Source organism: Salmo trutta, chromosome 26 (assembly GCF_901001165.1).
Source record: "Salmo trutta chromosome 26, fSalTru1.1, whole genome shotgun sequence".
Taxonomy (NCBI): domain Eukaryota; kingdom Metazoa; phylum Chordata; class Actinopteri; order Salmoniformes; family Salmonidae; genus Salmo; species Salmo trutta.
Genome location: NC_042982.1, coordinates 33,930,670 through 33,957,610, shown reverse-complemented (window position 1 = coordinate 33,957,610; position 26,941 = coordinate 33,930,670). Strand labels below are relative to the sequence as shown.

Below are 26,941 nucleotides of genomic sequence, written 5' to 3'. Positions count from 1 at the left end.
CAAGCATAAAAATATATACACAGCATTTAATCTAATCGACCAATACTAAATCTGCAGTAACACTATGAGTTAACCAGTCGGCAAGTACTGTACCTCTAAGTCATCGTCTCCTGGCTGGAAGGCCCCCATGTCGTTGGGGTTCCTGCGGGCCCCCGGCCCCCCCTCTCCTCTCCGCCGGCCCCCTGAGCCCCGGGAGGACATAGAGCTGGAGGAGCTGGGGTCCCTGTCTCTGGGACTGTGGACCGTGGGGAATGAGGGGCGGCTGTAGGGCAGGATGTCCTCTGGTCCTGGGACAAAAGAGGAGAGAGGACACACTGAGAACTCATGTCCTTCAACACAATACCTACAGCTATTCACAATCTAAAGTTGCACTGTCAGAGCGGCATGTCTACAGAGCAGAAAGAACAATATACTACTAGGTTAAATGCCACTAGTTCCATGTCCCTAGGTGTTCTCTGTACCTGGGTGTTGGCGTGCCTTGGTGCTGCCCCCCTCCTGTTTGTTCCCTTTCCCTGCGCGGGGGATCTTCTGTCTGTCCTGGGTCTCCCGGCGCTCTGAGGAGCTGGTACGGGGGTCCGATCCCTCCCGTGGCCGGTACCCTCCTCCTGAGCCCCCTCTCCTGTCCCTGCCCTCGCCTGCCTTGGGAGACATCATCCCTCGGGCCTCCAGGGATGTCTTGGAGGGGTGTGTGGGGGACTTGAGCCCCGCTGGAGGGGGGATGGGAGGAGGAGGCAGATCTGGAAGATAAACAAAGGAAGAGGAGGACATTAGTTACTTAGTTGAAAACTTGTGTTAGGGTGTGAGATGGAAGATAATGAGTCAATGTGCTCTGGATTAGCACCATTAGAGCCTAGCCATTAGAGCCTAGCCATTAGAGCATAGCCATTAGAGCCTACCCATTAGAGACTACTCATTAGAGCCTACCCATTAGAGGCTACCCATTAGAGGCTACCCATTAGAAGCTACCCATTAGAGGCTACCCATTAGAGCCTACTCATTAGAGCCTACCCATTTAGAGGCTACCCATTAGAGCCTACCCATTAGAGGCTACCCATTAGAGTCTACTCATTAGAGCCTACCCATTAGAGGCTACCCATTAGAGGCTACCCATTAGAGGCTACCCATTAGAGGCTACCCATTAGAGCCTACCCATTAGAGGCTACCCATTAGAGGCTACCCATTAGAGTCTACCCATTAGAGCCTACAGTGTATACACATACTGACCAAGCGGAAGCACTCTGGACTGTACTGTACACACACAGCCTGGGACGACAGATGGGAGACAGTGGGGAGATAAGGGGTAATGGCAGGTAGAGAGGGAGAAATGGAATATGGTGGCGAGGGAGGGAGGAGTGAAGGGAAAGAGGTGAGAGAGGGGACAAGGTGAGAGAAGGGACAAAGTGAGAGAGGGGACGACGTGAGAGAGGGGACGAGGTGAGAGAGGGGACGAGGTGAGAGAGGGGACGAGGTGAGAGAGGGGACGAGGTGAGAGAGGGGACAAAGTGAGAGAGGGGACAAAGTGAGAGAGGGGACGAGGTGAGAGAGGGGACGAGGTGAGAGAGGGGACGAGGTGAGCGAGGGGACAAAGTGAGAGAGGGGAGGAAGTGAGAGAGGTGACAAACAGAAAGAGGGGAGACGGGAAAGAGAGAAGAGAAAAAGGAAAAAAGGAGAGAGAGATGGAGAGAGAGCGTGATGGAGGAGAGAGAGATGGAGAGAGAGAGTGATGGAGGAGAGAGAGATGGAGGAGAGAAGATGGAGGCGAGAGAGATGGAAGAGAGAGAGATGGAGGAGAGAGAGATGGAGAGAAAGAGAAGGAGGAGAGAGAGAGATGGAAGGGAGAGAGAGAGATGGAGGAGAGAGAAAGAGAGATGGAGGAGAGAGATGGAGGAGTGAGAGATGGAGATGGAGGAAAAGAGAGATGGAGGAGAGAGAGGTATGGAGAGGGAGGAGAGAGAGATGGAGGAGAGAGAGAAGAAGGAAAGAGAGAGAGTTGGAGGAGGGAGAGATGGAGGAGAGGCAGCGAGTTGGAGGAGAGAGAGATGGAGGAGAGGCAGCGAGATGGAGGATAGAGAGATGGAAGAGAGGGAGAAATGGAGGAGAGAGAGATGGAGGAGAGAGAGAAATGGAGGACAGAGAGATGGAGGAGAGGGAGAGATGGAGGAGAGAGAGATGAAGGAAAGAGAGAGAGTTGGAGGAGAGAGAAATGGAGGAGAGGGAGAGATGGATGAGAGGGAGAGATTGAGAGAAGGATTATGGAGAGGGATTATGGAGAGAGAGAGATGGAGGAGAGAGAGGTATGGAGGAGAGAGAGGTATGGAGGAGAGAGAGAGAGATGGAGGAGAGAGAGTTGGATGAGAGAGAGACGATGGAGAGAGAGAGAGTTGGAGGAGAGAGAGATTGAGAGAGGGATTATGGAGAGAGAGAGATGGAGGAGAGAGAGCGATGGAGGAGAGAGAGCAGGAGGAGAGAGAGCGATGGAGGAGATAGAGATGGAGAGAGAGAGACGGAGGAGAGAGTGAGACATGGAGGATAGAGATTGAGGAGAGAGAGAGATTGAGGTAGAGAGAGAGACGGAGGAGAGAGAAATGGAGAGCGAGAGACATGGAGGAGAGAGAGTGATGAAAGAGAGAGAGTGATGGAGGAGAGAGAGAGATGGAGGGAGAGAGAGAGTGATGGAGGAGAGAAAGATGGAGAGAGATGGAGGAGAGAGAGGGTTAGCAGAGGGGAGCGTGACGGTCAGCAGCTGGCTCTCTGTCCCGCTCCATTTCCCCTGTCGATGAATCAATGCTGTCTGTCCTTGAGTCATTATTCATATGAGCCTGACTGGTGGGCTGCCTAAGCGCTCACACCTCTACAGACACACACACACACACACACAAACAAAACACGCTGCCTGAGAAAAGCCTTGTCTGCTCCACTTGCGATCGATATCTTTTCATCTTTTAATCAGAGGCCCAGTTGAGGGATGGCTCAGCTCTGTGGGCCTGCATGGTCCATAATCCACACAGGATTACAAAGTTAATAAACATAGCAACCAGCCATTGCCACTGCTCACCCCCAGCATCCCAACGCCGCTCACCCCCAGCTTCCCAACTCCGCTCACACCCAGCTTCCCAACTCCGCTCACATCCAGCTTCCCAACTCCGCTCACACCCAGCTTCCCAACGCCGCTCACACCCAGCTTCCCAACGTCACTCCTACCCAGCTTCCCAACTCCGCTCACACCCAGCCTTCCAACGCCGCTCACACCCAGCTTCCCAACTCCGCTTACGCCCGGTTTCCCAACGTTGCTCCTACCCAGCTTCCCAACGTCGCTCACACCCAGCTTCCCAACATTGCTCACACCCAGCTTCCCAACGTCGCTCACACTCAGCTTCCCAATGCCGCTCACACCCAGCTCTCCAATCGTTGCTCACACCCAGCTTCCCAACGTCGCTCACACCCAGCTTCCCAACGTCGCTCACACCCAGCTTCCCAACGTCGCTCACACCCAGCTTCCCAATGCCGCTCACACCCAGCTTCCCAATGCCGCTCACACCCAGCTTCCCAATGTCGCTCACACCCAGCTTCCCAATGTCGCTCACACCCAGCTTCCCTGAATCACACACTGTAGGAACATTTTACACACTCGGGGGCTAAAGGGGTTGCCGGTGTGTTTTGTCTGTGTCGCTTTGACCAAATCAGGAAGGTCTAATACACTTTCCTGATTACCCCCCCCCCCCCCCCCCACACACACCCACAAAACACACCTCCTGAATACACAGTGGGTCAGTCAATATCATAGGGTGGAAAAGCTTCTTTCATTTCTCCCCTGCCTCCTACCTCCGTCAGGATCTGATCAATGCCACTGTCTGTGAGATATAGCCCACTACAGGAGGAGAGGAGAGGACAGCCAGGCAGATTTATGGACACATGGAGGTGAGGAAAGAGGCCAGGTTTTAATAGCAGGGCCCGTATCCACAAAGCATCTCCGAAAAGGTCCTAGGAATCCTGTTAAAACTCCCAGCTCAGAGTGGGTTTTAGGATGATGTTAAGATTCCGCTCAGACAAATCCTGAGCCAGGAGGAAAATCAATTCAGAAAAGTTTCTCAGCTATTCACCACAGATTGAGGTAACGCAAAGGAAGGATAGTGAAGATGGATAGTCATTGACCAACTTGTAAATTGTTGGGAATAACCAATCACGATGAGGCATTGCCAGCTGTGAACTCTATAGGAAGCGTGAGACAAACACAGTGAATGTGACTGTACATCAAATGTTGCAATGGTAAAAAGTTTGATATCATTTTCACTTTGTCTAATTTGCATGCATAACCTTTTTTTTTTTTTTACCAATTCTGATATTTGTAATAATGTGATAGAGATAATGCAATGAATCATACAGTATAGAGGTTGTTAAAAGAGGAATTCTGATAATATAGCCGTTATATATCACCCTTGCAGATAATGTTGCATAATGTTTGAAAGGTCTATCATCTTTACTGACACAATCAAAGTTAAAGGGATTCTCTGCTACTTTTGTATACTTTTTAGCCAGTAGTTCTGAAAGTAGAGGTCACGAGCCAAAAGTGGTCTCCGAAAATGTCTTATCTCTCTCTCTCTCTCTCTCTCTCTCTCTCTCTCTCTCTCTCTGCTGTGTGTGAATCATGTGCCTCTTGCTAGCTGTCACTCATATGGCGAGGAGCTGAAGCTCATTGGTTGAACTTGAATTGCTAGGGTGCCTGGCAACATCGGGGAAAATCTAGGGTAAATGGCGCAGCACAGCTTCCAGAAAAACAGTTGCTTTAAACTAGGGATTTCATGGCTAATTGAGGTAATTCTGCTCATAGATGATGCATGTATGAACTAAACATTGACACATCCAGCCCAAAGCGGGAGGTTTAAAAAAACGTAGTAGTCGCCAAAGTTCCTGCACATGTCTTCAACATAGGCCACAGATGCGTTCAAATACCCAATTTATAGGCGTGTCCAATTTCAGGCATCTTTTTCTTTACGTGATATTGCCTTCCAAAGTGATAACATGTTGTAATGAAATAATCAAAATATATGTTTAAAATGATTATTAGCCTAATGGTTAAGTATTTAGACATATCATGTGAATTAGGCCTTTGGAAATCCTTGCCAAAAGCACAAGAGATGCTGCTGCAGGTAGGCCTAGACTGTTTATGGGTTGATCATATCAAAATATCAAAACATTCTTTCAACAACTCTAAAGCAATTGCCTGTCTGTGGGGCAGGAACTGACTGCCTTTTTCTGCTATCAAGACAGGTGCTGGTAACTCTAAACTGGTTAGGACACCTCGAGGTCTCCTAAATAACTGTCCATTAGGTGGGATTCTTATGACTAGAGGGTTCATGCATAGCTTTTATTTGTACCCATAACAGTAGGAGAAATGTGTATATTCTCAACACTTAGAGTCAACTTTCTACTCTGAGACTCTTTGTGGATAAGGCCCCTGGGCATTAAAGAGGGCCTCAACAATAGCTCAGTTGGTTGGAGAATACACCATCAGGTTTGTAGGTTTGATTCCCACATTGGACAACTATATGTATGGAATGTATGGATAATGTGTTTGCTAAATAAAGGTATTAGCAAAGAGGGAATGGAAAGGATAAACTTTAGTTTGGAGGTTAAAACAGGCATTAGACAGTCATGTGAACCACATGGGGAAATAACCCCAAACCTGGTCATCTCACCAGCCACTGAGCAAACAGGACTGAAATGAACATCAATGAGGGGGCAGGGGGGGTGGAGAGAGGACAGGGAGTTTTGGTCCACTTGTACCACTGTCTTTTAATTGCCCTGTTAACGGCTGCTATTTCTGGGTATTTATGGCTGTCCTGTCCTCTCCTGTCCTGGCCTCTCCTGTCCTGTCCTCTCCTGTCCTGGGTGGATTGCTGCTCTCATTCTGACATCCATCGGACCGGTCAGCAGAGGGTCAATTATTATACTACTATGGACATAAATACATGAATAAATTAACAAACAGGTTGTGAAATTGCCATGTGGGGGGTACACTGCAGTCTATATCAACATGTGGGGGGTATACTGCAGTATATATCAACATGTGGGGGGTACACTGCAGTCTATATCAACATGTGGGGGGTACACTGCAGTCTATATCAACATGTGGGGGGTACACTGCAGTATATATCAACATGTGGGGGTACACTGCAATCTATATCAACATGTGGGGGGTATACTGCAGTATATATCAACATGGGGGGGTACACTGCAATCTATATCAACATGTGGGGGGTACACTGCAGCATATATCAACATGTGGGGGGTACACTGCAGTCTATATCAACATGTGGGGGGTACACTGCAGTCTATATCAACATGTGGGGGGTACACTGCAATCTATATCAACATGTGGGGGGTACACTGCAGCATATATCAACATGTGGGGGGTACACTGCAGCATATATCAACATGTGGGGGGTACACTGCAGTATATATCAACATGTGGGGGGTACATTGCAGCATATATCAACATGTGGGGGGTACACTACAGTATATATCAACATGTGGGGGGTACACTGCAGCATATATCAATATGTGGGGGGTACACTACAGTATATATCAACATGTGGGGGGTACACTACAGTCTATATCAACATGTGGGGGGTACACTACAGTATATATATATCAACATGTGGGGGGTACACTGCAGCATATATCAACATGTGGGGGGTTCACTGCAGCATATATCCACATGTTGGGGGTACACTGCAGTCTATATCAACATGTGGGCGGTATACTGCAGCATATATCAACATGTGGGGGGTACACTGCAGTCTATATCAACATGTGGGGGGTACAGTATATATCAATATGTGGGGGGAACACTGCAATATATATCAATATGTGGGGGGTATACTGCAGTCTATATAAACATGTGGGGGGTACACTGCAGTATATATCAATATGTGGGGGATACACTACAGTCTATATCAACATGTGGGGGGTACACTGCAGTCTATATCACCATGTGGTGGGTATACTGCAGTCTATATCAATACGTGGGGGGTACACTGCAGTCTATATCAACATGTGGGGGGTACACTACAGTATATATATATCAACATGTGGGGGGTACACTACAGTATATATATATCAACATGTGGGGGTACACTGCAGTATATATCAATATGTGGGGGGTACACTACAGTATATATCAACATGTGGGGGGTACACTACAGTATATATCAATATGTGGGGGGTACACTACAGTATATATCAACATGTGGGGGGTACACTACAGTATATATCAACATGTGGGGGGTACACTACAGTATATATATCAACATGTGGGGGGTACACTACAGTATATATATCAACATGTTGGTTGGGTACACTGCAGCATCTATCAATATGTGGGGGGTATACTGCAGTCTATATCAACATGTGGGGGGTACACTGCAGCATATATCAATATGTGGGGGGTATACTGCAGTCTATATCAACATGTGGGGGGTACACTGCAGCATATATCAATATGTGGGGGGTATACTGCAGTCTATATCAACATGTGGGGGGTACACTGCAGTCTATATCAACATGTGGGGGTACACTATAGTCTATATCAACATGTGGGGGTACACTGCAGTCTATATCAACATGTGGGGGGTACACTACAGTCTATATCAACATGTGGGGGGTACACTGCAGCATATATCAACATGTGGGGGGTACACTGCAGTATATATCAACATGTGGGGGGTATACTGCAGTCTATATCAACATGTGGGGGGTACACTGCAGTCTATATCAACATGTGGGGGGTACACTGCAGTCTATATCAACATGTGGGGGGTACACTACAGTCTATATCAACATGTGGGGGGTACACTACAGTATATATATCAACATGTGGGGGTACACTGCAGTATATATCAATATGTGGGGGGTATACTGCAGTATATATCAACATGTGGGGGGTACACCACAGTATATATCAACATGTGGGGGTACACTGCAGTCTATATCAACATGTGGGGGGTACACTGCAGCATATATCAACATGTGGGGGGTATACTACAGTCTATATCAACATGTGGGGGTACACTACAGTCTATATCAATATGTGGGGGGTACACTGCAGTATATATCAATATGTGGGGGTACGCCACAGTCTATATCAATATGTGGGGGGTACACTACAGTATATATCAACATGTGGGGGGTATACTACAGTATATATCAATATGTGGGGGGCACACTGCAGCATATATCAATATGTGGGGGGTACACTACAGTATATATCAACATGTGGGGGGTACACTACAGTCTATATCAACATGTGGGGGTACACCGCAGTCTATATCAACATGTGGGGGTACACTGCAGTCTATATCAACATGTGGGGGGTACACTGCAGCATATATCAACATGTGGGGGGTACACTGCAGTCTATATCAACATGTGGGTGGTACAGTATATATCAACATGTGGGGGTACACTACAGTCTATATCAATATGTGGGGGGTACACTACAGTCTATATCAATATGTGGGGGGTACACTGCAGTATATATCAATATGTGGGGGTACGCCACAGTCTATATCAATATGTGGGGGGTACACTACAGTATATATCAACATGTGGGGGGTATACTACAGTATATATCAATATGTGGGGGGCACACTGCAGCATATATCAATATGTGGGGGGTACACTACAGTATATATCAACATGTGGGGGGTACACTACAGTCTATATCAACATGTGGGGGTACACTGCAGTCTATATCAATATGTGGGGGTACACTGAAGTCTATTTCAATATGTGTGGGCCCCTATCACCTCTCTCCTCCCCTATCGCCTCTCTCCTCCCCTATCACCTCTCTCCTCCCCTATCACCTCTCTCCTCCCCTGTCACTTCTCTCCTTCCCTATCGCCTCTCTCCTCCCCTATCACCTATCTCCTTCCCTATCACCTCTCTCCTCCCCTATCACCTCTCTCCTCCCCTATCACCTCTCTCCTCCCCTATCACCTCTCTCCTCCCCTGTCACCTATCTCCTCCCCTGTCACCTATCTCCTCCCCTGTCACCTCTCTCCTCCCCTATCACCTCTCTCCTCCCCTATCACCTCTCTCCTCCCCTATCACCTCTCTCCTCCCCTGTCACCTCTCTCCTCCCCTATCGCCTCTCTTCTCCCCTATCACCTCTCTCCTCCCCTATCACCTCTCCTCTCCCCTATCACCTCTCTCCTCCCCTATCACCTCTCTCCTTCCCTATCGCCTCTCTCCTTCCCTATCACCTCTCTCCTCCCCTATCGCCTCTCTCCTCCCCTATCGCCTCTCTCCTCCCCTATCGCCTCTCTCCTCCCCTATCACCTCTCTCCTCCCCTATCACCTCTCTCCTCCCATGTCACCTCTCTCCTCCCCTATCACCTCTCTCCTCCCCTATCACCTCTCTCCTCCCCTATCACCTCTCTCCTTCCCTATCACCTCTCTCCTTCCCTATCACCTCTCTCCTCCCCTATCACCTCTCTCCTCCCCTATCACTTCTCTCCTCCCTTATCACCTCTCCTCCCTTATCACCTCTCTCCACCCCTATCACCTCTCTCCTCCCCTATCACCTCTCTCCTTCCTTATCACCTCTCTCCTCCCTTATCTCCTCTCTCCACCCCAATCACCTCTCTCCACCTCAATCACCTCTCCGTCACTCACCCCGCTCCCTCACTACAGGACACGGCAATAACTTCCAAATGAAAATGAAAACCCATTCAGATCCAATCCAATCCGTGACCAGACCAGACTGATAGACAGACAGCCAGGGCTGGAGAAGTGTCTGTCTCCTCCTTACTCCTCTCAGACACACATAGGGAACAAAGAGGGGGAGGGAGGGAGGAGGGAGGAGACGGAGGGAGCTGGAGGAGAGCAGAGTGAGGGGTGGAGAGATTACTTCAAAGGGAGGGGGTGGGGTGGAAGGCAGGATGGAGGGATGGAGGGATGGAGGGGAGGAGAGGAGGAGGGGCTAGAATTTGGTGCAGTGATAGCTGGTCTGGCTCAGAGTGGGGCTGGATATTAAATCTCCCTGTCAAGTGCTTCCAACACACAAGGACACCTCACAGTAAGTGGAGAGCCAGCTCCACACACACACACACTCACACTCTCAACACACACACACATATGCACGCATGCACACACACACACACGTACGCACACACACAAACACACATACACGAACACACGCATCTACCCACACACATCTACCCACACACATGCACACACACACATTCACAGAGACAATGCACAGACACGCACAACTAAACACATCCATGCACACATCCACACACACACACACACACACACACACACACACACACACACACACACACACACACACACACACACACACACACACACAAAAATACCTTTCCAAAAGCTAAATCCCAGAGGAACACCTAACTAAAACGTCCAGCTTTGTTGTAACACGTGGGCCACACATTAAACAATTAATAACCTTAAAGTTGACATCCTTCACTTTTGACAAGGATAAGCATATTCCCGGTGCTGTGCGTTGTTACTCTGTAGTTGGCCCCTGCTTTGTTTATTCCTGGCTCCTGGAGTGGAGGCCAGGGGGCCACTTCAATAAGCACCTGGGGTAATTTCATTAGTGGCTAGCTGGAGAGGAAGACATCCCAGTGTTAGCAGCAGCAGAACGGGCTGGAGCTGGACCGTAGTCCCCTGAAACAGGCCCCCTCCATACCCCTCCATTCTACCCCAGTCTGCTCTGCTCTGCACAGCCGCAGATTGGAAACAATGCTTGGTGTGCATGCACACACAAAAGAGGAGAATGATTAAAGCTCTGACTTATGACACACTCACACTCACTCACTCCTGGACACTGCGTCTCAGGCAGACACCATATCATACATCACATGGGTGGGGCTGGGTAGTGAGGTATTACAGTATTAGGGGACTAGAATACAGATGGATCCATGGTACAGATCCAGTACTCATTATGAGGTATACAGTAGTAGAACACTAGAATACAGGTCTATCCATGGTACAGATCCAGTACTCATTATGAGGTATTACAGTAGTAGAACACTAGAATAGAGATGGATCCATGGTACAGCTCCAGTCCTCATTATGAGGTATTACAGTAGTAGAACACTAGAATACAGATGGATCCATGGTACAGATCCAGTACTGATTATGAGGTATTACAGTAGTAGAACACTAGAATACAGGTCTATCCATGGTACAGATCCAGTACTCATTATGAAGTATTACAGTAGTAGAACACTAGAATACAGGTCTATCCATGGTACAGCTCCAGTCCTCATTATGATGTATTACAGTAGTAGAACACTAGAATACAGGTCTATCCATGGTACAGCTCCAGTACTCATTATGAGGTATTACAGTAGTAGAACACTAGAATACAGATGGATCCATGGTACAGATCCAGTACTCATTATGAGGTATTACAGTAGTAGAACAGTAGGAATACAGTAGAATACAGGTCTATCCATGGTACAGCTCCAGTCCTCATTATGAGGTATTACAGTAGTAGAACACTAGAATACAGATGGATCCATGGTACAGCTCCAGTCCTCATTATGAGGTATTACAGTCGTAGAACACTAGAATACAGGTCTATCCATGGTACAGCTCCAGTCCTCATTATGAGGTATTACAGTAGTAGAACACTAGAATACAGATGGATCCATGGTACAGATCCAGTACTCATTATGAGGTATTACAGTAGTAGAACACTAGAATACAGATGGATCCATGGTACAGATCCAGTACTCATTATGAGGTATTACAGTAGTAGAACACTAGAATACAGGCCTATCCATGGTACAGCTCCAGTATTCATTATGAGGTATTACAGTAGTAGAACACTAGAATACAGATGGATCCATGGTACAGCTCCAGTCCTCATTATGAGGTATTACAGTCGTAGAACACTAGAATACAGGTCTATCCATGGTACAGCTCCAGTCCTCATTATGAGGTATTACAGTAGTAGAACACTAGAATACAGATGGATCCATGGTACAGATCCAGTACTCATTATGAGGTATTACAGTAGTAGAACAGTAGAATACAGGTCTATCCATGGTACAGCTCCAGTCCTCATTATGAGGTATTACAGTAGTAGAACACTAGAATACAGATGGATCCATGGTACAGCTCCAGTCCTCATTATGTGGTATTACAGTAGTAGAACACTAGAATACAGATGGATCCATGGTACAGCTCCAGTCCTCATTATGAGGTATTACAGTCGTAGAACACTAGAATACAGGTCTATCCATGGTACAGCTCCAGTCCTCATTATGAGGTATTACAGTAGTAGAACACTAGAATACAGATGGATCCATGGTACAGATCCAGTACTCATTATGAGGTATTACAGTAGTAGAACACTAGAATACAGATGGATCCATGGTACAGCTCCAGTCCTCATTATGAGGTATTACAGTCGTAGAACACTAGAATACAGGTCTATCCATGGTACAGCTCCAGTCCTCATTATGAGGTATTACAGTAGTAGAACACTAGAATACAGATGGATCCATGGTACAGATCCAGTACTCATTATGAGGTATTACAGTAGTAGAACACTAGAATACAGATGGATCCATGGTACAGATCCAGTACTCATTATGAGGTATTACAGTAGTAGAACACTAGAATACAGGCCTATCCATGGTACAGCTCCAGTATTCATTATGAGGTATTACAGTAGTAGAACACTAGAATACAGATGGATCCATGGTACAGCTCCAGTCCTCATTATGAGGTATTACAGTCGTAGAACACTAGAATACAGGTCTATCCATGGTACAGCTCCAGTCCTCATTATGAGGTATTACAGTAGTAGAACACTAGAATACAGATGGATCCATGGTACAGATCCAGTACTCATTATGAGGTATTACAGTAGTAGAACAGTAGAATACAGGTCTATCCATGGTACAGCTCCAGTCCTCATTATGAGGTATTACAGTAGTAGAACACTAGAATACAGATGGATCCATGGTACAGCTCCAGTCCTCATTATGTGGTATTACAGTCGTAGAACACTAGAATACAGGTCTATCCATGGTACAGCTCCAGTCCTCATTATGAGGTATTACAGTAGTAGAACACTAGAATACAGATGGATCCATGGTACAGATCCAGTACTCATTATGAGGTATTACAGTAGTAGAACACTAGAATACAGATGGATCCATGGTACAGATCCAGTACTCATTATGAGGTATTACAGTAGTAGAACACTAGAATACAGGCCTATCCATGGTACAGCTCCAGTACTCATTATGAGGTATTACAGTAGTAGAACACTAGAATACAGATGGATCCATGGTACAGCTCCAGTACTCATTATGACCTTCCACCTCATACAGTACTTTAGTGATGAATGAGCAGAGTGTGGTTCTGTACTGTACCTTCAGCGTAGGTCTCTCGTCTCTGGAGCCCTGGGTGGCCCGCTGCAGGGTGCTGTTTCTGCTTCTTAGGAGGCCTCTTATGCATGTTGGCCGTGCTCATGTTACTGTCTGTGGACGGGGGGCTGCCAGGACGGTGGCCTGAGGGGGTCATTTGGTACTTTCGCACTGAAGGGAAAGACACATTTGGTAAGGCACATGAAACCATGAAAAGGTTTTCCCCCTGTCAAAGAGCTTGAAGAATAAGGGAATCATATTGATTCAAAGTTACAAGGTGTTCATGATCTTGTTTTCTACTGTTCTTGATAAAGTGACATCACAATATATGTGCTTACCTCCGGGGCCTCCCTCCTGGCCTTGCGTGGGGTTGGGGTACTTGGCCACCTTGAGGCCTGCGTACTCCGCAGCAGCCGCCACGGCCTGGGCGAAGTCGGCGTCTGTGAAGAAGGATCCGTCTGAGGAGCTGACGGCGCTGGAGCGTCCTGATGAGGCGTTGTCCTCCTCGGAGGCTGATCCCCAGCCGTTGATCATGGAGCCCGTCACAGAGCTCTCCAGGTCCCCCACGCTGGAGGCTGGGGTCTGCTCCAGGCCCCGCAGCAGCAGCCTCCTGGTGTGCATCTGCTGGGGGTGGTGAGGGTGGTGAGGGTGGGTGTGGTGGTGGTGCACCTTGGCCACCTCCGCGTCTGTCTCGTCCCCTTCCTCCTCCTCTTCCTCCAACATCTCCTCCTCCTCCTCCATGCCGTCTGTGTCCAGGGACAGGGGGCTGGAGATGTAGCCGTAGGTGTGTGAGGGGGAGAGGGGCCGGGGAGGGGGGCTCACTACATGGCGTCTGAAACAGCAGGAGACATGTTCTTAATGTAGGGTATACCAAATCAATTATATAAATTCAATTATAAATCATGATAGATTTTTTTGCACAGACTTTTAAAGTCATTACTACAGTGGGTACCATCAGTACTAATCCCTTTTGGATTTCTTCACTTTTTTATTGTTTTACAGAGTAGGATTAAAATCGATTTATTGTAATTTTTTGTCAATGATCTACAAAAAAGATTACTGACAAATAAAACACTAATATACCTTGATGAGATAAGTACATGATACATGTTAGTGCCTTGTTGTGTGCAGGATGCATGTTAGGGCCTTGTTGTGTGCAGGATACATGTTAGGGCCTTGTTGTGTGCAGGATACATGTTAGGGCCTTGTTGTGTGCAGGATGCATGTTAGAGCCTTGTTGTGTGCAGGATGCATGTTAGGGCCTTGTTGTGTGCAGGATGCATGTTAGAGCCTTGTTGTGTACAGGATGCATGTTAGGGCCTTGTTGTGTGCAGGATGCATGTTAGGGCCTTGTTGTGTGCAGGATGCATGTTAGTGCCTTGTTGTGTGCAGGATACATGTTAGGGCCTTGTTGTTTGCAGGATGCATGTTAGTGCCTTGTTGTGTGCAGGATACATGTTAGAGCCTTGTTGTGTGCAGGATGCATGTTAGGGCCTTGTTGTGTGCAGGATGCATGTTAGGGCCTTGTTGTGTGCAGGATGCATGTTAGAGCCTTGTTGTGTGCAGGATGCATGTTAGTGCCTTGTTGTGTGCAGGATGCATGTTAGGGCCTTGTTGTGTGCAGGATGCATGTTAGAGCCTTGTTGTGTGCAGGATGCATGTTAGGGCCTTGTTGTGTGCAGGATGCATGTTAGGGCCTTGTTGTGTGCAGGATGCATGTTAGAGCCTTGTTGTGTGCAGGATGCATGTTAGGGCCTTGTTGTGTGCAGGATACATGTTAGAGCCTTGTTGTGTGCAGGATGCATGTTAGAGCCTTGTTGTGTGCAGGATGCATGTTAGAGCCTTGTTGTGTGCAGGATGCATGTTAGAGCCTTGTTGTGTGCAGGATGCATGTTAGAGCCTTGTTGTGTGCAGGATGCATGTTAGAGCCTTGTGTGCAGAATGCATGTTTTTGAATATTATTTTTCTGTATATTTGATTCTGTATACTTTTCCCTCTGTCATTTACATCTAATTTAACACATTTTTTTGATATTTTATTTTTATTGTATTTTAGTTATTATTATTTGTATTTTAGTTTACATTTGTAGAATATTATTTCCACTTCGACTTTATGGAGTATCTTGTGTAGATCAATGACAAATCTATTTCAATCCCTCTTCGTATCACAATAAAATGTGAAAAAATCCAATGTTGGTGAATACTTATTATCCCCACTGTATATCAGCCAATCAAAGTCCATTTCATTCAGTATAACGCCTTCCAGTACCTGCGTTCGTGTGCAGAGACCATGCTGTCTGTTGTGTCCTGGAGCATGGGTTGCAGCTCCTCCTGGGGCGAGGGGGTGAGGGTGGCTGTGGACTGGTGGCTGTAGGACACCGCGGCGGGGGACGAGGCAGCACCTCTGACGGGGGGAGTGGGACCCCTCTCCATCTCCTCCTCCTCCTCCAGCTCGTCTGGCTGCAGGTACATGCGGGAGGGGGGCAGGGAGCACTGCATATCTGGGTCATAACTGTCAACACAGGGAAACACGCTGGTTAGTTGGATGTCACTCAGTGTTCATATCTTGAACAATGTAGCTAGTACATATTCATGTTGTGCTGCTACCAAGGTAGACATGTAAAGGAAAAGGTTTGACATGTACCCTAGCAATGATACACAATAGAACACAAATCCTTAGGGTAGATTTGACTCATTCAGTAAATGAAAGGAAAGAATAGAGTGGCAGGGAGGTGTGTGTGTGTGTGTTTGTGTGTGTGTTGACATGTCCCACCTCTCATCCATGGACAGGGAGTACTCCTCCATGTTGCGTCAGGGAGGTGTGTGTGTGTGTGTGTGTGTGTATGTGTGTGTGTGTGTATGTGTGTGTGTGTGTGTGTGTGTGTGTGTGTGTGTGTGTGTGTGTGTGTGTGTGTGTGTGTGTGTGTGTGTGTGTGTGTGTGTGTATGTGTGTGTGTGTGTGTGTGTGTGTGTGTGTGTGTGTGTGTGTGTGTGTGTGTGTGTGTGTGTGTGTTTTTCTTTTTTTTTTCCTTTTTTTTTAAGAGGTGGATCAGCTTAATATTGCGGAAAGAATATTGCTTCCATCAATGTAATTGTCTGATCATTTCCAATCCCCCATATATTTTTTGGTAAATATATAAATCCATACACGCATGCATACATATACACATATATACATACACATACCTATATAGACATACATACTTTTTGAAAGAATATACCTTTATTATTATTCCCCGCAAACCCTACCACCGATCCCCCAATTGGAGTAAACTAATAAACAATTCGGTTTTTGCCTTCAATTTATTCATCTTATACACATTTTACAGACACAGTCTATTTTACAATAGTTATTTTTTTAATTGTTTTTAGTCCTTCCTCTATTTCTGATGTCCATCCAGTTTGATTTCTATTTGTAACTGTGCTATTTCACAAAAGTTCTGAACCTATATACATTTTACAGACCCCGTATGTTTTACATTGTTTATCTTGTTATTAGTCCCACCCTTCAGCTCCATTCAACCCATCCCATCTATCGCTCAACATCATCCATTTCGGATTTTTATTTGCCATATATTTTTCAACTGTGCTGTGATGCTTCACAAAACAATTGAACCTTTCTATTCTCATAGCTTCTACAGATTGTAAATAAAAATATATATTTAAAAAAAATAATTATTATATTATTGATGGATTAACTATGGCTTTTCAAATCACCCAGTACTGCTATCTGCAGCGTTAGTTCTAGGCAAATGTTGCAATTCTTCAGCCATTCCTAGACCTGTGACCAACAACGAGCTACATATGGACAATACCAAAATAAATGATTTAATGACTTTGCCTCCTCACAGCAGAATCTGCAGAGCTGGGAAGATTGCATCCCCCATATATATAACATTCTATTAGTTGCAAGAATTTTGTATAGTAATTTAAATTTAAAAAAATGAAGTTTTGAATCCGGCGTTGTTTTGCGTATCAATTCATAAACCATGTGCCATGGAGTGGGTACATCGAAAATCTCTTCCCAACTATTTTGCAATTTATATGGCACAGCTGTCAGTTTTTTGGTCCTTAAATGAAATTGGTATATGTTTTTATTTATCACACTATTCTTTAACTATTTATGTTCTTTAATACAGGGCCGACATACAAGTTCCTTACATTTTTCCCCTTCTACTTGCCTCTTCCATTTTTGTGGTAATGCTGCAATTAATTTTGAGTAGAGCAGACATTTCCATATGTCTGTGTTAGCTGCATGTGTGACATCACTCCACCAGTCCTATTTATAATATCATTCACTAAAATTATACCTTTTTTAAACATTTCTTAGAAAAATACAGTTTTTTTTATCAATTACTATATTTGAATTTAACCACAATATTTGTTGTATTATTTGTTCTGTCTTTTCAGGTGGATTAAACTGAAATTGCAACCAAGTTTCTAAGGCTTGTTTAAAAAATAAAGATATTTTGGAGATTATTTCCTTTTCAAACAACCGAAAGTGGGCAGGTGTAATCTGAATAAAGGGAAAAAGGCCCTTCTTGAACATAGGATGAGACATTCGTACCAATTTACTAGAAAACCAGTTTGGATTTAAGTATAACTTTGGTATGACTGATGCCTTTAGTGAGAGGTCTAATGCTTTAATATTTAATCATTTCTGCCCTCCGAATTCATATTCGTTATATAAATAGGCCCTTTTAATTTTATCTGGCTTGCCGTTTGAAATAAAATTGAATATTTTTGTGTAGGCAAAACCATACGCCTGCAGGCAAAACCATAAGCAAATAGGTAAACTGTGATATGACTAAAGAGTTAATCAGGGTGATTTTTCCACAAATAGACAGGTATTTTCCTTTCCATGGTAGCAAGAGCTTATCTATTTTTGCTAACTTTCTATAAAAATGTATTGGAGTGAGATAATTTCTTTCTTTTGGGATTTGTATACCGAGTATGTCCACATCTCCATCAGACCATTTAATTGGTAAACTACGTGGTAATGTAAAATTTGCATTTTTTTTGTGATCCAATACGTAAAATCATCACTTATCATAATTTGGTTTTAATCCAGAGAGGATAGCAAAAGTCTCTAGATCCTCTATGAGGCCGTGGAGAGACTCTAATTGTGGTTTTAAAAGAAAACATGAATCATCGGCGTACAATGACACCTTAGTTTTTAAACCATGGATTTCTAATCCCTTAATATTATTGTTTGATCTAATCTTAACAGCTACATTTCGATGGCAATAATAAATAGATATGCCGATAGTGGACAACCTTGTTTTACTCCTCTAGATAGTTTAAAACTTTCTGAGATGTAGCCATTATTTACTATTTTACACCTAGGGTTACTATACATAACTTTAACCCATTTTATAAGAGATTCCCCAAAATTGAAATATTCTACGCATTTATATATAAACTCCAGTCGTACTTTATCAAAAGCCTTTTCAAAACCAGGCCTGGTGTCCCCGATATTTCATAGTATTCTATTGTTTCCAGTACTTGTCTTATATTATCTCCAATGCATCATCCATGTAAAAAACCTGTCTGATTAGGATGAATGATATCTGACAATACTTTTTTAATTCTATGCGCCAAGCATTTTGCTAGGATTTATGCATCACAACACTGAAGTGTAAGAGGTCTCCAATTTTTTAAATGGACTGGATCTTTATATATACCACTTGGGTCCTGTTTCAGTAATAATGATATCAGACCTTCTTGTTGTGTGTCTGATATTCTACCATTTATATAGGAGTGGTTAAAACATGCTAATAATGGTCCTTTGAGTATATTAAAAAAACGTTTTGTATACTTCCACTGGTGTGTGTGTGTTTGTGTGTGTGTGTGTGTTTGTGTGTGTGTTGACATGTCCCACCTCTCGTCCATGGACAGGGAGTACTCCTCCATGTTGCGGCAGGGAGGTGGGTTAGCAGGGGGAGGAGGCAGTAGGTCAGCCCAGTTCATTGCGCTCTGTTTGGGTAGTTTGGGGGTGCGCACTCCCTTCTTTTGACCTTGACTCCCTGCAAAAACATGAACAAAGAACTCCTTCAGTCAGAAACATGCAGAAACACATCCCCACTCCCACATCGTTCTCCGTCTCTCAACTATCTATATTATTGATGCTAGTTAAATCAACAGAGAAATGAATAAATCAACAGTAGATCAAAATGTAGGAACAAACAGGGCTAATTTCAGCGAAAGGTAGGAACAAACAGGGCTAATTTCAGCGAAATGTAGGAACAAACAGGGCTAATTTCAGCGAAATGTAGGAACAAACAGGGCTAATTTCAGCGAAAGGTCGACACGGATAAAAATATATCATTTTATACATAAGAGCATGTCGGCTAGTAGCATCCCCTCTCTTTATGGACACCACAAAAACGCACCACGTACATTACCTCTCAATTTGTAATTCATGCCAGTCATGCCACCAAAAACGCAGTCATTTTTCAACTGTAATGTTCCCCATTGCCAAGAGAAAATAGAAAATGTGAAAGAAATGACAAAACATCTGAGGCCAATTAACAGCAGCCAATAAGAATGAGAAGCCAATGAGCTGTGAGCTCAGCGAGCACAGAGGGCTGCTCTTTAACGAGCTGAACTTCATATACAATATCAGAATGGATCCTGGGCGTTATGGAGGCAGTGTTGCATTCCCTCTGGAATGTGTGTCATTAGTCCTTGTCCAGAAACAAACACTGCATATCTGATGAGATTATCCTCCTCTTTGCAGGAATGAAGGGGACGGTAATTCATGTTTGTTTAATTAATGTTTTGTCTGAGCAACAAGGAACAGTCTAACTAGTCTAACTAGGTTTTTCATTTTTTTCTGTTAGAAGCACATGGGATTGAAAAAACTGACTGGAAACTGACGAAGACCGGAAACAGACAGGAAAAAGAAAGAGACTGGAAACACACAGACTGCAAACGGACACAGACTGGAAACAAACACAGACTGGAAACACACAGACTGGAAACAGACTGGAAACTGACTGGAAACACACACAGACTGGAAACTGACTGGAAACACACACAGACTGGAAACTGACTGGAAACACACACAGACTGGAAACTGACTGGAAACACACACAGACTGGAAACTGACTGGAAACCCACACAGACTGGAAACAGACTGGAAACTGACTGGAAACACACACAGACTGGAAACTGACTGGAAACACACACAGACTGGAAACTGACTGAAAACTGACTGGAAACACACACAGACTGGAAACTGACTGGAAACTGACTGGAAACTGACTGGAAACACACACAGACTGGAAACTGATGCCTGGGATGTTTTACATTTTCCCTCCACTGAAGGCATTTTAATTTCTCTTCAAGATACTGACATGGAAATGAATCAAAATAACCATTTTAAAGCATCATGCATTACATTATTAGTCCCAGCACGATGTATTGCCTTCGAGGAAAATAAGGTTGGGAAACAACAACAAAAGTGATTCACTAAACATCCACGCAGTAAAACACCAGCCATATAGCTGTGGATACTGATGAATGATTAACCCCCCGTTCCCCACTCTCTCACCGGAGGTGCTGCTGCTGCCATGGTCAGAGCTGTTGTAGGAGCCCACGGTGTGGGCCTCGTGGGCCTGGTTATAGGGGATGGTGCTAGCCATGGGACTGTCCCCTCCTCTGTAGTGGTCTGGTAAGGGAGAGGAGGAGGATGGTAAGCATGAGGAAGGTGGGCAGCATACACTAGATTATCACATTAGAAAAGTATAGATAACCTATGGAAATGAAGGACAGAAGGGGACATTATGATATCAAAAGATCCATAGAGACTGTTTGAGTTTAACTGACTAATGATCACAGTTAGGCTAACATAAGAGCTAACAATGTAACAACACATCTAAATAATGATCTTAACCTGCGATGTGTTAAAATGTGTGTCATACACCTCTAATAAGTTGAAATGTAAGTTGAAACTGTCTGAATAAACACTCCGGTGGATGCTGTCTTCCTAAGAGTGCTGAGAGAGAAGACATGCAATTTCTGTTCCATACAAGAGACCATGACAAAACTGAAAACGGTTGGCGCCCCCCCCTTGGGTTGTGCCGTGGCGGAGATCTTTGTGGGCTATACTCGGCCTTGTCTTCGGACGGTAAGTTGGTGGTTGTAGATATCCCTCTAGTGGTGTGGGGGCTGTGCTTTGGCAAAGTGGGTGGGGTTATATCCTGCCTGTTTGGCCCTGTCCGGGGGTATCATCGGATGGGGCCACAGTGTCTTCTGATCCCTCCTGTCTCAGCCTCCAGTATTTATGCTGCAGTAGTTTATGTGTCGGGGGGCTAGGGTCAGTCTGTTACATCTGGAGTATTCTCTTGTCTTATCCGGTGTCCTGTGTGAATGTAAATATGCTCTCTCTAATTCTCTCTTTCTCTCTTTCTTTCTTTCTCTCGGAGGACCTGAGCCCTAGGACCATGCCTCAGGACTACCTGGCATGATGACTCCTTGCTGTCCCCAGTCCACCTGGCCATGCTGCTGCTCCAGTTTCAACTGTTCTGCCTGCGGCTACGGAACCCTGACCTGTTCACCGGACGTGCTTGTTGCACCCTCGACAACTACTATGATTATTATTATTTGACCATGCTGGTCATTTACGAACATTTTAACATCTTGACCATGTTCTGTTATAATTATCCACCCGGCACAGCCAGAAGAGGACTGGCCACCCCTCATAGCCTGGTTCCTCTCTAGGTTTCTTCCTAGGTTTTTGGCCTTTCTCAGGAGTTTTTCCTAGGGAGTTTTTCCCAGCCACCGTGCTTCTTTCACATGCATTGCTTGCTGTTTGGGGTTTTAGGCTGGGTTTCTGTACAGCACTTTGAGATTTCAGCTGATGTACGAAGGGCTATATAAATAAATTTGATTTGATTTTGATTTGTCACTAAAGTAGCAGCTATTTTCTGCAGGTAAGAACAAGGTGACGACAGTTTAGTTCAGTGCCTGTCAGTTCCAACAGAAATGTTTCTCTCTCCTTCAGATACCTGACACCTGGAGAAAATCCTTACAGCTGTAGCTACGAGACTTGATCAATGAAGAACAACCCAGACAGTAAAGACAGAAACTCAGGCCTGACCCAGAATGTAGAGCAGAGATTTTATATGAACACAGAGAGGAAAGAGGAGTTAGGAAAATGCATAGTAGACAATGAGAGGGAGACTGATGATGCTCTCTATTCATATGACTGAATGGGGGCAGCAGGGAAGCCAGTGAAAAAGGGACATTCTTCAGCATGGTGGGCCCATCCACAGGGAGAAAAGGAAATAAAGAAGGGAAGAAAGAAAGATGGAAGACGGCTATGGTTTGACCTCCTAACCTCCACTGATTCCCACCACACACTCACCCTTGTTCAGCTTGTTCTGCTCCATGATGTTATACTGGTGGAGCTGTGAGGTCATTTCCTGTTGCTTCTGCTCCTGAACAGGGGTGGGTTTCCAGCCGTGTTTCTCGTTTGTCTCCCCTCCCCCTCCTACCCCTCCGCTCCCTCTGTCTCTGTCTGTGTTGATGTTGTTTCCCAGGATAGAAGACTGAATGAGCTGTGTGGTGGCGTACGGGGTGGGCTGTCCCCCTGGCCCAACGAAGCGTCCGTCCTTCAGGTTGGGGCTGTTGAAGGTCTTCATCTCGTTGATCTTGTTGGAGAGGTCCACGTCTACGTACACTCCTCCCTCCGGCACCATCAGGTTGGTCTGCTTGCTCTCCATCTGGTTGTTATAGTTGGCAATGCAGTCGGCTGGATAACATGGGGAGCGGGTGTAGGGTGAAAGGTTTAGTCAAAGACCGGACTAGCTTCTATAGCTAGGTTCAGAAGAAGAGGTTTGCCAAGTGCTGAATGGCACAAATGGCATTGTATTCAGTTGTATTCAATGGCATCATATTCCGGAAAAAAAATAAGCTGAAAAGATTAACATTTCAGAATGACACAGAAATAAATCAGCCCGAGTCATTTGTACCTTTCAACAGATCACTGTGCCCTCAGTCTAGACAGCTATATATATTTCAGTGCAAACTACAGTTCATTATGTACGTCAACTATCCCTATCTCGTTCAGGTGAGTGACTGGAGCTGTATTATACTTCCACTGTCTGCTCTCTCTGTCTTTCTGTCTCGATAATGTCTTTGTCTCATCCACAGCTCAACGTGTTTGTCATCTCTCTCAGACGCCAGGCCAGGAGGCTTTGCTCATTGAGAAGGACAGTGGAACATGTCTGTATCAGAAGGTTGGAAGGAAGCGTGCAGCAAAGAGCTCCACTGACAGATCCAATTTTCTCTGGCTCATAAAATATTCAAATCCTCCAGCAGATCTGAGAGCCAGCCTTGCGCTAAATATCAAGGACGGCTACAGGTAGAACAACTGAGCGCACGTGAACCTTACATTTCCAAGAACCGAGGGATATCTGAGTCACTTCAGAGGTAGATGTGGAGAAAGGGCCCCTATGTGTTAGATAAAGGGACATTAACTCGTATCCCTCGGCTCTGTCACCTAGCCGCTGATCCTGTTAAACCTTCACAGGGTTTAGGTTGGCCACACAAAGCAGCCAGGCCTGCTCCTTAACGTCTTACACATGCAGTGAGTGAGAAGTGCTTTTAGCATTTCATCCCATCTCAAACAAACTCACAGATTGTCATCAGAAGCAATGTTAGGGAAAAGTTAAACACACCACGGAATGAAAAGTCGGATTAGGTTTTCTTGTGTTGACTGTGATGGGTAACTTTAGAAGATGGGTATGTATTTTATGGGTACAGTGTTTCTTTGTCCTTGAGTAAGTTGCTTAACCCAGGGGAAGCACAGCACTTAGTACAACAGAACATCTGCTACACTAGGATTGTGTGTAAGCCTGTTTGGGGAGACGATTGAAGCCAACAATGTAAATGAGTCAATGAGTGGGTAGGAGATGCTACACTACTGTACTATCTGTCAGACGCTACAGCTGGAGAGACGCCTGCCGCGTGTCCAAACACTTGTTCAAACGACTACTGTATACCCACATCTCTTTTACTTTAGTTCAACTTCTAAGCCTACTGTATGTCAAAGGGAGGTTCAGGGCTGGGGTCCACGTTTCCTAGTTAAGTCCTACCTATGTGTGTATAACCTCAAATCCTTTGTCCCCACCATGCACCAAGAGACATCCTTCTCCCTCCTCTACCAGCTGTTGACCCTCTTTCTCTGTAGAGTGTGTGTGTGTGCGTGTGTGCGTGTGTGTGTGTGTGTGTGTGTGTGTGTGTGTGTGTGTCCCTTTGCCTTCAGAGCCAAACTCAATCCCTATTGTTTATAGAAAGTACTGCTGACTGAGAGGTCACCTGGAGGTGTACCATAACCCTCCCTCCTTCCGTTACTGTCCATCTCTTCTGCTCTCTTTACTTTCCTCCCAACTCCCTCGTTCTTTCTCTTTCTCTGTCCAATTTTCTTCCCCTCTACTTTCTCTCTCCATTTATATCTGTGTATGCTACATATCCTCCCTCATCATTTCCTCCTTCGTTCCCTTTCTATCTATGCACTCTTCCAGGTACCTCTCTTTCTCTCCATCTCTCCATCTCTTCACCCGGTGTTGGCTGCAGTCTGCAGTCCTGCCCTGATCTCTACCACTGCTCCACATTTCTAAAATAACTGAGCACTTAGTGGAAATGACATTACAGGCTATAACAACAGTATGGAAATTAGCAGAGCAAATCGATTTGCAGCAGAGTAAACCCATAAGGCCCATCCAGTGCTCCTTTTATTTCCTGCCTAAAACCGCCCCGCTTTAACCTGAAATAAATCAAACACACATACTCCTACTCCTAAGCCTCCCTTAAGGGTTTTTCTTATAGAGACCTCGTGAGGAGAGAGGTAAGAGAGAGAAGTCTCAAGGGAGCTAACCCAGATATGGGATTTCACTTCACTTCTCTCTGCTTTCTACCGACTAGGTCCGCTCGGTTTTATGATTCTTATCCATGCTCTGCTTTGAGAGCAGGGTGTCATGTACCCCAAAAATCTGAGGGGGCACAAAGTACGTGAGAATGGCTGGGTGTTGGTCCAGAGGGGGACTAGAATTTAGCATTTTTCAAACACCTGAAACAGCTTTTTCCTGCAACCATAATCATTATGCTTAATTCTATGAAGAAATGTATGTATATTTTTCTGCATATCTAAGTATACCTCTTGAGCTGTCTGTATCCTCCTGACTGGTAGTTAAAAAAAAGAAGAAATATATATGCTTCTCTGCATCGCTGCTAAAATCCTGAAAGGAATGTGAGTCTTATTCAGTACATTTAGTAATTGCTTGCTTTTCTGAAGTCTACCAAACAGATTGGGAATCTATCTGGGCTAGCTAAAGCCAACTTCAGAAAATTGCTAAGTGGCTAGTAGTATTACACAGAAAAAACTAAAACAAAACAAATATATATATTTAACAGGACAAATCTGAGGGGGCATGTGCCACTTTGCCCCCATGGATAACTGTTTTAGTACAGTTTATGTTTGGGTGAGTTGTTCCAATGCGTAGCGTACTCACCTGGGCGGCTGTATGTAGCCAGATTGCTGTCACTGTTGCCCTGTCCTGCAGTGCAGCAGTTCATGCTACAGTCGTTGTGATTGGAGCAGGAGTTGGGCCAGGTATCAGCCAACCAGGGCTGGGTAGCAGACTCCCCAATGTTCAGCAAACCTGGCCTGGAAGGATGGGGTACAAAACAGCCAACACTGACTAACAATGGAAAATGCTGCACCACTATAGCACAGCAAGAAATCATATTGATATGACTAACAAGAGCATGTCATGTAATGAATGGGGTTTTAGGCAGATCGATGGGGATTCACTCAATTCCAGATTGATATACTGAAATGATCCCTATAGCTAGGCATTAGGTTGTTGTTTTACAGGAAATGATCTCTCCCTCTCCTTCCTGCTCCCTGCTCCACTGGCCTTGCATTAGAGGAAAGCTCAGATAAATAGATGATGTGCTCTTGACTTGTCCATGGCCGATGACACTGTTTCACTGAGCGTTAGAAAGCCAGACAGAACTCACTCCCAGTGATGGAAAATACACGTCCGCAAAACACTCACTGAACCACCAACACTCCACCAAACCACCAACACTCACTGAACCACCAACGCTCCACCAAACCACCAACACTCACTGAACCACCAACGCTTACTGAACCACCAACGCTCCACCAAACCACCAACACTCACTGAACCACCAACGCTTCACCAAACCACCAACACTCACTGAACCACCAACGCTCCACCAAACCACCAACACTCACTGAACCACCAACGCTCCACCAAACCACCAACACTCACTGAACCACCAACGCTCCACCAAACCACCAACACTCACTGAACCACCAACGCTCCACCAAACAACCAACACTCACTGAACCACCAACGCTCCACCAAACCACCAACATTGAAAGTACTGAACAGAATTGAGATCAAAGGAGGTCACGGACATCTCAACTTACCCACTAAGTGCTTCAGAACAGAAGAGGAGTGCAGTAGGATATCCATCTCCTGTCCTGGT

The 26,941-nt window shown here is 45.3% G+C and overlaps 1 protein-coding gene across 3 annotated transcripts in view; it reads right to left on the bottom strand.

The window, feature by feature from the left end:
• The window catches only part of robo1 (roundabout, axon guidance receptor, homolog 1 (Drosophila)), a 314,601-nt gene that overhangs the window by 253 nt on the left and 287,407 nt on the right, over positions 1 to 26,941 (bottom strand). For all 3 annotated transcript variants that reach the window (XM_029715767.1, XM_029715768.1, XM_029715769.1), the window contains 9 exons: positions 25,933 to 26,087; positions 22,785 to 23,171; positions 20,970 to 21,086; positions 19,296 to 19,440; positions 15,684 to 15,926; positions 13,754 to 14,247; positions 13,422 to 13,586; positions 462 to 737; positions 94 to 287 (listed from right to left, as the gene is read on the bottom strand). In XM_029715767.1, the coding sequence (XP_029571627.1) occupies positions 94 to 287; positions 462 to 737; positions 13,422 to 13,586; positions 13,754 to 14,247; positions 15,684 to 15,926; positions 19,296 to 19,440; positions 20,970 to 21,086; positions 22,785 to 23,171; positions 25,933 to 26,087 (2,176 nt within the window). The remainder of the gene's footprint in view (positions 1 to 93; positions 288 to 461; positions 738 to 13,421; positions 13,587 to 13,753; positions 14,248 to 15,683; positions 15,927 to 19,295; positions 19,441 to 20,969; positions 21,087 to 22,784; positions 23,172 to 25,932; positions 26,088 to 26,941) is intronic.